Below are 14022 nucleotides of genomic sequence, written 5' to 3' on the forward strand. Positions count from 1 at the left end.
AATTGAGCATCGCGGGGAGGTTTGGTTTTTGTTTGGTTTTTTTTTTTTTTTTTAATGATATCTTCCGTGCGGGAGTAGCCAGGCTGTTGCTGCGGGCGTTGGGCATCGCTGTCCTGCAGTGCTTCTTCCAGCGCATCTCTGAAATGTCGTGGGAAAGGCTTTATTTATTGCCCTTACAGTAAGGGAAAGCCTCTCCCGGAGAGGGGGCCCTGGGTGGAATTTGTGCACCAGCGATGCTGACGGCATCTTTGGGGGTTAATTATGCAGGCGGCTAAAAAAAGGTAGCAGAGCGCTTTGGAGTTGCCTTTTGGCTCTGGGGGGAAGTTAAAGCTCAAATTAGCAGTACCTGGCGTTTTGTTGTATGACTTTTCCTTTAAGGGACAGCAGAAAGTCATTAACTTCGGCACCTGTGTAAGGACCGCTAGCCTCAATCTCCATTGCTCAGAAACAAACTTACTGGCAGATACTACTTTTTCTTTACATTTATTGATTTCCAACCTCATGAATGTCCCAGTGAACTGCAGGGAAGAATATTATCTGAAAAATGAATTCCTAAAATTAGGAAAAAAATCACATTAAATGCATCAGGATGAGATATTCACTAAGGAGGTAATAACTGTGATGCTTTCAACGTATGTTCTTTCTTGTGCTTTATTAGCCCAGTTCGTCTGTATTGATTATATCAGGACTATCTACACGGTTGCAATTGAGTGTGCATTTATACAAGTTGCTGAACTGGGGACATAAGGTATACACGTTTGTGTCCTCAGAAGGGGAGGAACGTTCTGAGCACGATCTTTGAGCAGTGAGATGGTTAATAGTAGTGAAATGGTGCCAATTGCCTGATTTAGTGGAACTGTGCTGATAGTTTTCTGTCTTTCCTGATGTGCTGCAGAGCAATAGCAGAGGGCAAAGGCTTTTGAGGGTTCTTTTAGGTCTTTTGTTACATAAACTCAAGTTTGTCTAATGCACAAGATTCTTTTTAGTGTTATAAATAATAAGATAAAACATAAGGCAAGATTAAGGACTCTTTTGTCTTTACTTTCTTGAATATATTATGGGGAAGGTTTTTTTTCCAGGAGTACCTTCAGTATCATTAGATTTTAGTTTGGAGGTAACTTACCTACACTTCAGCCCTTAGAAGAACTAGAATTACAGCAGTGATTAAAAAAGATATAGTCCCTTCAGGATTGTTATCCCTGAGGAATTATTGATCTTTTCATATGTATATATTAAAAAACTATATTTTTAACATTTCATCCTTTCTCTTAAGTCTGTAAGAGGGCACAGGACATAGTTTGATTGGTAGCTGTCTTTCTGCAAGCTTATTTTTGGGCTCGTTTGGGTTTTTTCCATGCTTGAAATCTATTAGATATCATTTGCAAAGCTGTATTTCTTGGGTTTTAGCTACTCAGAAGTGCTGACCATGATCTTATATGTATAAAATCAGCTGAAAAATCCCCAAACGCTGTCTAAACTGAATGGAAATCAAATCACCTGTCCTGGAAACCCAGCTACCTCTGAGGTGAAACATATCAAGGAGCAAAAGGGATGCAGTTGTGTGTGTATGGGGCATAAAGGTCTATCAAAGAAGAATTTGCCCCCGTGATGTATGTGGCAGAAGGATGTGAGTGCCAGGTTATGGTCTCTTCCTGTACGTTGTGTGGAACATGTTGGCATCCTGCATTCATGAAACTAAAGGTGTCCAAAGGTACCTTTGCTCTCAGAGAGCACCTTATCGCTATTGCAGTGTAGTTTTGGCAGGTGGCTCTGCCTCCTGGTCACTGGTCCATCTTCCTGGAGCTGTGGGTTTCCTGTACAAGGGCTCATAGGGGAAGACATTCAAAGTCTACAGCTTCCCATGGGGTGATACAGTTTGGAGACCCAGGCCCTTCCTCCAGGGAGTCTGCTCTGCACATGAAGCGTGCATGTCAGAAAGGACTTGAAGGAGTTGGAGAGGGCAAAGCAGACTCATCACTGCTTGAGGTGCCAAACAGGGTTAAAGGGGACAGGGGATGGAGGGAGATTATGAGATAAGACCAAGGGAGGATGCATCTCTGGCTGGTTGTTCTTCTCAAAGATATTGCTGATGCATTTTTCAGGAGAGGGTTAAGGTAGGAGCCTAAAGTTCAGAGACCAGAACACACTGTTGTGTTTCTGAGCTGGAAACAGTGACTTTCCCCAAACTATGTGGGACTTCACCATTGGATTCACCTACGATGGACTCATAACCATGCAGAAGGACCTAAAATTGCATCCTCCAAGCTCCTTTAAAGCATTGTAAGACCGTTGGCCTCACAAGGCTTTGGTTCAAGTCAGTTTGAGCTATTAACACCAGGGGTGCAAGGCCAGTCTTGGAGCAAAAACATCCTATCTTTTGAGGTTTGCAGCTCGTAGTAGCTCCTTGGTGATATCTTTGAAGCCTTGTTGGGGGATGCTACTGTTGTCCTGTCTGCAGAGAAATGCCCAGTGGGAAACAACCAGGATGTAAAATGAGGCAAACACAGATGTAAGGGTGGGCATGAGGGAATGACACATGATGGACCTGCAGCTCTGCAGGGACGGGCATGGCATTGCCATGAACGCAGACCGGCAGGTCTCTTCCTGGGATGTCCTAGTGCTGTGGGACATGCCAGACCATGAAGAGTGTCAAGGACTAGCCAGGCCAGCCAACAGGCCTGGAAAGAGCAATAGCAGCATTTACTGGGTCCAACAGCCAGCCAGCCGGTGAGGTGGGAGAGGCAGCCAGCTTCTCTGGGGTGCGCTGGTGGATGAGTGTTGAGCTTGCCAGAGATTTTCCAGTGAAATATTAATGCTGTGAATTTTCAGTTCATTCAAAATGTCTACAAGCCTGTGCCAGTTCTGGTGGTGCTTTCCTCAGTGAAAGTTTTCTGCATCCCAGGCAGAGATTCTTCTCAATCTCAAAGTGAGGAACCACTCCAACTCCTCTGAGATACCCAGTAGAATGTGGATGATTTTCTTTCTAGTAATATGGGAAGCTCAAGTTAAAAATCCTGAGCTGAGCAGGCTCTCTGAGATGGGCTCGTTTGCAGACAGAGCTGTGTCTGGTAGCTGGGCTGTTGGAGGGCCTGCCTGTGGTTGTCTTGCAGGAGAGCTGATCTTCCTTGTAGAGCTAATCAGTCATTGAAGCAGGGAGCTGAATGTGGATCTCCTGCAGCATCTCACCCACACTTTCTTGGGCAAGACCTGTCTCAGAGCTGTGAAGGTCTGGTGACTCCAGGGACGGGTTTAGACCTTTGGCCCATCTGCAGGTTTGATAGGGTTGCCAGCTGGTTCCTTGGGTCTCCTGTGTCTGTAGCCATCACTGCATGCCTGGGGCTGGCAGCCGTTTCAGAGATGTTGTGTGCTGTGTAACAGAGGTACAGCACCTGGGGCCTGGAGCCGGCACAAACCTCTCCATTATTTAATGGTTTGCTCTTTTTTCTAACACCAAATCTTTGTCTCTGGCACCATTCTTGTTGACTTCCAAAGGGTGTGAATTTGGGACTTCATTCACATTCATTTTTAATTTTTTTTTCTGCTCCTACTTAAAATAACAGCAGATCAATATATTGAATTTATGTGGCTTATTTGATCCTAAAAGTGACTGTCCATTTCTAAGTGGAGCTGTGGGCAATGGAAGCCACAACCTGACCTTTTCTACACGAGAAAACATAGCAAATGAGTTACAATGCAGTTCATGGATGTCAGATCTCTACCGTAAATCATGGCTTTTTTGAACGATGCTAATGCACATTTATGGGAAGGATCTTTGTTTTGAAGGCATACATTAAGTGCTCTGCAGTGCAAAATACCTAAACATGTTCATTACTCTCACCCTTGGAATAGATACTACTATTGTCTGTCGAGGAGGATAATGGAGGAGGATAATATAAGGAGGAATATATAGAGAAATGTAACCTGGCCTGGCAGGATCTCAGAGAAAATCATATGTCTTAATTAACTCAATTCTCTGCTTCATGCACTTATCCATAATTTAATGATATGACTCCTACTTTCTTAAAAATTCTTTTTCATTTTCAAGCACCCTTTTCACAGATCTATTTAAAAATGCACCTGCCAACCATATGCTTGTAAAAAGACTCCAGCAGCATAGACAGGAAATTCCAAATTCTTACCACAAATTAAATGTTGCCTGGTAATTACCAGGGACAAGAAGAGTATGCTTGATGCAGTTACGGGATGATTAGTGAGTTTGGCAATAAATTTTGCTCCCCAAATCTGTCTGTCATTTCCCTCGATGTTCCAGTCCTCTGTTCCCTGCTAAGTTCTAATTTAGCTCCCCAAGTTATAATGCTGAACAAAATATATAGTATTAAAGTTTATAATTGGCCCTCCAAGGTGCATGGCTGAATTCCTGCCTGTTGCAACGGGAAGTGGGACTGGACAATCCTCCCACAGTTACATCCCCATCTCTAAACCACTTACAGTGTCTCCCTCCTGTTTTGAAAATAAGAAAAGGTTATCAGGGCAATCACAAAAAAATACTGAGATCTGAACGATTTCCCCCCTTTTCAAGGCATTTGAAAGCTGTTGTTGGACCTGCCACATCCCCAGGTTGAATGTCATCTCTTTCCTTGCAGGCATCTTTCCCAGGGAACCTGCACTTAGTGATGGTTCTTCGTCCCACGGGGTTTTTCCAGCGCACCTTCACTGACATTGGATTTCGGTTCAGTCAGGAGGATTTTTTACTCAAGTTACCGGTACGAGCGTGCAGAGGTGTTGTGGCTGTGTGTGATCGGAGGCTGCCCACGCACCTCGGGTCGGGAGGGTGACAGTGTCCCACTGCAGGCACCTCTGTGAAGAGTAACTGGAGTGTCTCTGCCAGTAATGCCCTATTTCCACCAAATCTCTCCTGTAGAATTTTTCAGCTCCCTTGTGCACAGTCTGCTCCCCACAAGGCATGTCCATGGTAGTGGGCAGTGGGCTTCTCAGCCTGTCCTCATCCCCCATATAGGATCCCCTATATATTCTCTGTATTCCCATGCCTCTGTGGAGGATAAATTCATACTCAAGAATTTATTTAAGTCTGAAAAGTAAAAAGACATGTCTAGTGAAGGTTTTGCTATGGATTCCACCCATAATTGCCATTTGTATCTCATGTAAACACCATACCAACATCATGTTGGTATTTGTCTCTAAAATAGCAACTGAAATGGTTTTATATTCTCAAGTCAGCATTTCCAAGACTTCTAAAGCCACCTTGATTATAGGACATAATGAGAATAATTAAGAGAAGAAAAGTATGTTTATGGAATCTAAGTTTGACACAATTACAAACCCACAAAATAAACCAATGTTTTCCTTTAGGAAGTAATATGATTTTCACAAACTTTGCATTTTTTACTCTAAAATGATTGTCATTTGCAGAGTTTTGAAAATTCATGACTTAGGGCAGATCAAGACACACAAAAAACTTATGAGTATATATTTATGTGAAATTGGCCAATGCTTCAAAACGTATTAAAATGTATATGTTTTTTCCAGATTACTGGTCATTCCTTGCAAAAGCCTGCATTACTTTTGCTTTCAGCTCTGTTCTGCAGTCAGATACTGCAGCATCTCACTGTGCTTTGCATGTAAGGAAGGCAGGCACCTGGGAGATCAGGGTTAGCTTACAAAAATGGTCAAATCCATCAAATAAAAGCCATGTTAAGCCATAAGCATAAGAAGAAAGCCATGCTGTATAACAATATTTAGAGAAAACCCAATTTTTAGATACATAAAAGGTTTGTAGGCTTGATCCATGTATGACTTGGTAGAAGTAGTGATCGACCAGCTAATGGGTGTTGCCTTGTTTATAGGTTGTTATGCTGAGCTCGGTTAGCGACCTGCTGACATACATTGATGAACAGCAATTAACCCCGGAGTTTGGAGGCACCCTGGAGTACTGCCACAGCGAGTGGGTCATCTTCAGGACTGTACGTACCGGGGCTGAGCACTGGGCTCTTGGGTGTTTGGGATCGATTGAGGAAGGTTTTCTGTAAGGCATTGAGTAATGGGTAGTTGAGAGTAACCCCTGAAGCCAACTGCGTTTCCTTGGTCAGGTTTGCAAAGGAGTCAAGTGGTGTTAGGCACTTGATGGGTTTATAAGGGAATTGGATGGTTAACTCCCTCAGGCTCCTTTTGAAACTGCTCCCGAAAGATCTGTCTTCTTAAGTCTTTATTAAAATTCCCTAATGGTAGATATAGAATAGGCTTTTTTTTTTTTTTTATAATCGTTACTTCATGTGATCAATATCACAAATGTGTTTGGGAACCAGGGCAATGAAACTGCTGTCTGCACACTGACCGAACGCAGGCAATTCAGAAAATTTCCTTTTATTTTTTTTCTTTGCAAGAATTTTCCTTTAACATTGCCAGGAATCAGACATTTAATTCCCTGAGCTGTGCTTTGTTCTGTGTTTCTGTGCTTCCTGCACACTCTTAGTTTTCACTGGGACTTTGTCTCCCGTATTAATAGCAGATTGGATTCCCAGGTACCTTTCCAACAAATCAAAGCACTAATGAAAAATGTATCAGATGTCCTAGTGCCCCTTGTCCTGCAACATCATCCGCACCAGCAGATGTGGAGCTCAGTATAAAGACAAAAGCACGAGACGTTGTAGCTGGAATAACTCAAGTGATTCCTTTGCCATTAACTTTGTGCCAGTTTATGCTGATGCACTGCCAAATTAATGAATTTTTTAAATTTTTGGCTCTTAGTTTTGTTTTTTTGCATGATGTGTTAAAGCAGCAATGGCCTAGCTTTTACACTTGGAGACAAAAATGACAAAATGAATGACAAAAAATGTTAATCTAAGAAAAGGATAGTTTCTAGACAACAGCTGCGTACGGTAGATAAGTGTCCATATGAAAAACCTCTCTCAAAATTCCCTTGTAGTGTGCTCATAAAACATTTCCTGATATTTCCATGGAAAATGCGTGCTGTTTAAAGAAAACATAAATACAATCAGTAACATTTGAGTTTATTACCACGTTCTCAAAAGCAGAGCTGGAGCTGTGAGCGGGGCTAGGAGAGCCCCACCTTGCCCTGAGGTAGCCGTCTGGCGTCCAGAGCTCCTGGTGGCCTTTTGGGTGTGCTGGGGAGGTGCCAACAGCACTCGTTTCCATCCCACTGTTTCCAGTTTGTCTCTGGCACGCTGCTTAGCTCCCTCCCTTGTCCTCTTGGTGAAGCTGTGGATGAGGTGGCTGTGATGCCAGACTGCCTTGTAACCCACCATTCAAGTTTGCAAAGCTGGAAACGTCCATCACCAAGAAGCCAAATACATCTCCAAAGCCTTACTGCCTGGAGGTGGTTCCCAGTGTGGGTTAACCGGAGGAGAAGAATAATAGAAGAGAAATTACAGGAATATGTGAGATGGATCCTGTGGTGGCTTCTGCTATAGTATTCCAATATGTGGTAGGAAAAAAATCTTGGAGTGCACAAGAACAGGCAGCAGAAAACAAAGCATGAGGTATCTCTGCACAATACTATCTGTTGTGGGTTCCAGCTGCACTAAAAGCTACGTGGCCACGTGTTGGTGGCCACTAGCTAATGCGGCACAGCACACATCAGCTCCGTCTGCAGTGGACATCCCACCAACCTCTCTCAGAGCAAGCTGTTGGGCTCTCCTGCAGATCTTAGTCTTGGCTCTTCACATGCTATTAATCAGCTGTAGGAATACCCTGAATCCCAAGCTGATTGCAATTATTATCTCCCACCAGGCGATAGAGAGTTTTGCACTAACCGTGAAGGAAATTGCACAGATGTTACAATCCTTTGGCACAGAGCTGGCAGAGACCGAGCTACCGGATGACATGTATTCAATCGAGCGCATCCTGGCCCTGCGCACGGAAAAGTACTACCAGCTCAAGGTATGGCTTATCAGCAGCTCCACCGCATGTTTCCAGCCCCTGTTTGCTCACCAAGATGGGATTTCTGGGGTTTGGCTGCCTCTTTGCTTGGTGCCCACTTCTCCTTCCCTCCCATGCTTGTGTATGAGTTGACAGACAAAATAAACCACAGCATGACTATTTCTGTATGTTACCCTTACATTTGCCATCCACTCAAACAAATTACCCTGCCAGCATCCGGCAAACTGTCTCAGCTGCAGAAGTTGGTATCTATAGTGTGCTCCCGCCGTGGGCTTTGCACGTCTCGCTGGCAGGAGGGCAGGTGGGAGGCTTCGTCACTTGTGGGTTCGTTCCCCCCGTGGGATTCCCTTCACTTCACCCCTGTGGCTGGAGGAAGCTGCACGCAAAGATCATCAGCAGGTCTGGAGGGATGGTTTGTCCCCAGGTCCCTCTGCCTGATGCAGCTTCCCCGAGGGGACTTAAGGGAACTGTGCTGGAGAGCATCCAAGGTGAAGGTTTTGTGTGAGCACATGGTACAGAGCATTCATGATGTGGTCCCTGTCTTCACGTGAGCCTTCATGTTTTGTCTTAACTTTGTTTCTTTAGTATTTTAAGATTTTTTCCAACTATTTGTGTTTATGATTAATATTATTATAGGAGTTAGCAGAAGCTGTAGTGCAGTGAGCTGCTGCTATATCAAGCTGTTGTCTTTGCTGCTCCTGCATCTTTCTGGGGACAGCACGGACCTGTCCCCAAACCCTCGCTTCAGAAATGATTCCCGTGTTAATAGCCATGCTGTGCAGCTGAAGAATGAGCTCCTTTGCTTTATGACAGAATCCGTTTACATAAGTCAAAGAAGTGCATCTATATTCATTTATAATCATTTGCCATTCACGTGACAGTGGGTGCCAGAAGGCTGCCCGTAAGAAATATGCAAAATGACATCCAAAGTGTGCTGTGTGTAGGCATCAATGTATGTGTGTATGTATAGAAAGGATCGTTACAGATACTGCTAATAGTCCTTTATTACTTCTTTGAAAATGGAGAGAGCTGTAGTATAAAACAGCAGCTACATATATTGCAATATGACTTACTGACTTAAACTTCATGCTTAGGACTATAGCCAGTGTGTAGGGGCAAATATCACCTACACATTGTAGTCCTGTATATAAACCAATCAGTAAGACACACTTTCCTCAGTGGAGAAATAACACACGTCATGTGTTGCCATTCGCATATAAAGCACAGCAGCACGCACTACGAGGCGTCTGTTGCTTTTAATGCCTCGTCTATTAATTTCAAATATCAAAACCACTCATCGGCTTTTGCCTGAAATGAAGTCCGTTGGTTTTTTTTCTTTCGTTCCTTCCAAGACCATGAAAGATGAAAGCAGATGAGAAACTGCGCACAGATTGTGATGGCAGCAAGACATGGGATCCTTGTCTCTCTCATGACAACTCCAAGATTGGTACAGCTGATTCCTGAATTCAAATGAGTCGATCAGAATAATTTATGTAGCTGTGATACTGAACAGCAGCTGGTTGCAAATACAATGAAAAAATGATAGGAATTAATTAAACAGAGTAACTAAGAAATTAACCTCTTTGATATACTGAATGGGAAAAAATCAAGTTAACACCTGTTTGACAGTCGGGCTACTTTGTCATATGTCTAACAAAAGGCTTTGAATCCAAAGGGGAACGCAGGGCTCTGGAGAGTGAGATGTAAGAGGATGAAATAACAGCCACCTGCGATCTAAAGCATGGACTTAAAAAGGAGACAGAGTTTTTTGCCTTATGATCATCTTCCATGATGTTTTAGTGATAGGGATCCAAACCAGCAGTGGACACTTTGTGTGTGGGAGAGGAGAAGCTCTTGCAGCAGTGTCCTTCTGCTCCTGGGCTGCTGCCCTGACGATGCTGTTATGTTTAGGTTGCTTTGAGCAATCTGGGGCAGGCAGACATTTAAGCAAGACTATGCTTGCTGAATCTTCTCCCTAAAGTAGTTTTACCATTGTTTCTCCTGCAATAGAAATCTGGCCATCTCCTAGGATGGGCTGTTACTCCTCCAGGAGTTGGGTCTCCAACGGAGCTGTGCACAGGTCTCTCCTTCAGGGCTTCTTCCAACTCAGTTCATCAGCCACATCTGTTTTCTCCTTCCTTCTCACCTCTGTGTTTGGTCTCTTTTTTCTGAAAATAATTGACTAAATGTACCTGTTTGCTTTGGGGCTGAGCCCAACACAGCACCTCAGCTGATGCTAATGAGCACACCAAGGGTTTACATTTTCCCTAAGCGGAGGTTATGTTGAAAGTGTTGGCTTGCCTCTATCCGTAGGGGCTCTAGTAAGTGGTGCCACACGGTCTCAGTCCCAGCTTTGTCCCACTATGGGATGCTCTTTCTACAGCCTCCTGTGATGACCTTGATGGAGGAGCACAGCCTCCAAGCTGCAGAAATACCTGCTTGAATACATTAACTTGTAGATAGATATCTAATATGAACCCACCTGCTCACCAAGAGACACCTGTGGTAGTGCTGTCCTTCTGTCTCTTGAATCATTTTGTGGCCTGATGTTTTCATGCGTGCCAGTTTCCACCCAACCAATCCATGGTTCAGCCTCGTCCAGCTCCAGGGGCTAACCTCATGTTAAGGGAGCTAAAACATCTGCTGGGAGTCCTTTGGTCTGATGGATACTGGTGCTTCATTTCGTACAGGCAGAAAACTAAGGCAGGAGAAAGATGAAATGACTTGGCCTTACCTCACAAAAAGTAGCCTGAATCAGAAATATTTTGTATTATACAGGAAGATATTACAGCGGTCACAAAAGAGGGAAACTTGCTTTTGAGCAGTTTTGAAGAGCCTGACCCTGGGGAATGCAGTCAGGAGCAACATCACGAGAGGCCTGGGGACTGGGAGACTGTGCATCGGTGAGTGCACTGTGTTCCTAATTTGCCTGATTTTTGAGTGGAAACATTAAAGTTATTTAAGCGTAGATGTGTTGTTTAGGTCACCTATCAAACAGGTAAAGACAAACATACCAGAGTTTTGCTCCAGACCCATCACATTGCTGGGTAACTTCTGTCAAGTGACTTTGACCTGCTCTGATTTTTTTCCCCCACTGATACGATGAGGCTGTGGAGCAGATGCCAGGTTCTCCCATGCGAGGCTCCCAGGTATTATTCAGATAAATGGAGACAGCAACAACTGCTTCAGACAGGTGCTGTCATCTGCAATGATGATTTAATTAAAATTATCTCTGAGATCTTCACAAGTCATATATACATGTCTGTAGACTTCTCCTTAGAGCTTGGGTCCAGAAGACCTGTATAGGTGATCTCTAGGGCTTGTCCATCTCTGCTTGTCCTCTATTTGCAAATTGTTCCAATCCTGTCCTTTTTCTGTGCTCAAGGTTACTTGGTCAGCTGCATGAGATGGAAACTGCTTTTGATGGCTTCTGGGAAAAACATCAGTTAAAAATGGAGCAGTATTTACAACTGTGGAAGTTCGAGCAAAGTTTTCAAGAGGTATGATCAGATGCACTTCTGTTGGCAGAAGGAAGAGTTGGAGACGGAAAGGAGGGGAGAGGAGAGACGTTTTTATGCCTTTTATTTTGAGAGTGTTTAATTTATGCTGCTGTTCCTTGACTCCAGCACTAGCTAGCTTGGGGAGACCACTGTGCTTCCTCATTCAGAGCTAATTTAGGTATCACTGCCCTGCAGTCACATAGGTTTTGCTGATAGAAGCATCTTTGAATTTAGAAATTAGTTCTTGGACACTTAGTTTTATGATTGGATTTAGCAGTCTTAGCTAAAGTGTGATTAATTTTGGTCTGAGAATGATTTTTCTGCCTGTGCTTTGTATCCTTTTGCAGCAGTCTTCTTCTTTGTGTCTAGGTCAAGAATGCCATTGAATTTTTAATGGGTCAGCAAGCGGAGCTGCCCGACACTGGTGACAGTGTCCTCCAAGTAAAACAGAGGCTCAAGGACTTGGGTCATTTCGATGGTATGGCTCAGGTGAGATAATCTTTCACAGAAAGAGGCACTAATGAAACACAAGAGGCACATTCTGTATTTGTGGTAGAAGGTGTTTTCTGAAATTACCTGGTTCTGGTGTACATCGTTGGTAAGTGGCTGTACAAAACGATTGATTTCATGTCTTTGGTCTGCGCAGCAATGCTGTGATCACTCTGAAAGCCAGGAACAGGGTATTTAATTATCATGGTTAAAATAAATTGCTGAGCCACCATGAAAATCCAGAACAGATAAATGTCTGAACATAGGGGAGGCGTGGGAGTTAATGAGCTGGAAGAAGAATTATTTATATGTTAAGTGCTTTAGCAATGCTAATAGGCAGAGACTTGTTACCAGGCACATGGAGAGGCAAAAAAGTTGCTATCTTGACGTGTCTGTGATTTGAACATAACATATGGATGAAAACTAAGAGATGTAGGGGAAAGAAGAGCGAAGAGAGATGATTCACAGGAGCCCAACTGAGGATGTGACTTCTGTAAAGGGATGTGCTTGGCAAGTGTGCCAGAGTCAGTGGAGAAATCCTGAGGGATCTGGACACAACCCCCAGAGGCTTCATTGAAAATAAAGAGTCCTAGGGGAAGGGTGTAAGGCTTTTTGGCCATTTGGAAGAAATGTTTGTGGAGTGAGGGAGGAGGAACGAAAGGCCAGGCAGACAGGGTGCAACAGGGAAGCAGTCCCAGCAGAAAGCCAGCTCTGGAGAAGAAGTGACCACTACACTGACCAAGGTGCGCAGACAAGATAGCATGTTCTTTGCATCAAGCTTTGCTGCAAAGGGCCTGGTTTGTTTTCACCGTAAACCTTAACTGCTCAAATTCCCTTTCATGCTTATGAGCGTTGTGTGCCTAAACTGGACATCAGCTGCATTTTTTTTAGAGTGCAGTTCCTGGAGACAGCAGCAGCACATTGCCAGCAGCCATTCACAACATTGCTAGCTTGGTGAAATAGTTTTCTTCTTCATCCTCTTTTTGGATAGCAAAAGTTTTTTTTCCCAGATGATGGGTGCCATTTTATCCTGCGTAAGTCACCCATTCTGGCTGCTCCTAATGGCAGTCATCTCCATGTGTACCTGAAATCTGGTAAGACGAGAAAGTGCATGTTGTTATATGTAGATATTTGGGCATTGTTTCAGTAAGTGTGCAATCCATTGTCTTCCTTTCACTGAAGGATCTGATAGGAAAGGCTCAGGTGGTAATACTACACGGACACCAGCTAGCAGCAAATCATCACTACGCACTCAACTTAATCTGCCAGCAATGCAACGAGCTGCGGCACCATTCTGATGTCTTGTCTGATGAGATCAAAAGGAAACAGATGAGACTGCAGAAGACCTTGGACCTTCATACCCGCCTTCAGCAGGTAGAGTTCAGAGACACAGTGCCCTGAGAAGTAGATAGGTAGCTTCTCCATGGGGCTAGCCTCTCCACTTCTTAGCTGGAAGCATCTGAAATTTGCAGCTTTGCTTCAGCAGTTCATGGTAGGAAAGTGTTCCCCAGAAGCTGGAGGGGTGCTTCACCCCTCACTTAGCTGGTTAAGTTAGCAAACAGATATCTACTGATGGTGTGAATAGTCAGCAGAAAGAGGTGGGCAGCTCCAGAGGGCAATTCAGAAGACCAAAGTTCAGCTGCTGCTGTTGGTCATGCTTTCATGCTGCATCTGTGTATTAATTTTGAGGTTTTTATACGCGGTGCAATAGAGGTAATGCTTTCAGGTAAACTCCAGCCCTTTTTTCTTAGCGATTTATTAAGAGTGAATGTAGTTGACTGTAAAATAAGGTGACAGATTGATAGATAAGCACAGCTGCTGTGTGCTAGCATGGAAGTGGAGTCATGTGGCTCCAACGCTCTTTGATATCTTAATCAGCATCAAATATTCATTTAGGGAAATTCACGCTAATTAGGCCAGAAGGCACACGGCTGTGATACGCTTGAGGCCATTAAGAGAAGCAGTGAAGTTTGACCCTGTTCCATCTCACTGTTTTGGGGGACTAGGAAACTTGTTTTTTCTCTCAGTGTGCTCCACTTCAATATTGCGTTAATCTGCGGGGACAGAGGATTCCTCAGCAGCCTCTCAGCTACAAGGCAGTGTCCTCTCCTGAGCTCCTTGCAGTCCTCCTTGGTGCTAGTGGTCGAGCCCATCT

General features: G+C 44.0%; 1 protein-coding gene across 6 annotated transcripts in view; it reads left to right on the forward strand.

Annotated features, from left to right (window-relative positions):
• The window catches only part of MCF2 (MCF.2 cell line derived transforming sequence), a 60513-nt gene that overhangs the window by 21541 nt on the left and 24950 nt on the right, over positions 1-14022 (forward strand). For all 6 annotated transcript variants that reach the window (XM_054839332.1, XM_054839333.1, XM_054839334.1 and 3 more), the window contains 7 exons: positions 4605-4724; positions 5826-5942; positions 7729-7878; positions 10657-10781; positions 11264-11378; positions 11748-11867; positions 13050-13241. In XM_054839332.1, coding sequence (XP_054695307.1) covers positions 4605-4724; positions 5826-5942; positions 7729-7878; positions 10657-10781; positions 11264-11378; positions 11748-11867; positions 13050-13241 — 939 coding nt within the window. The remainder of the gene's footprint in view (positions 1-4604; positions 4725-5825; positions 5943-7728; positions 7879-10656; positions 10782-11263; positions 11379-11747; positions 11868-13049; positions 13242-14022) is intronic.

Source organism: Grus americana, chromosome 12 (genome assembly GCF_028858705.1).
Source record: "Grus americana isolate bGruAme1 chromosome 12, bGruAme1.mat, whole genome shotgun sequence".
Taxonomy (NCBI): domain Eukaryota; kingdom Metazoa; phylum Chordata; class Aves; order Gruiformes; family Gruidae; genus Grus; species Grus americana.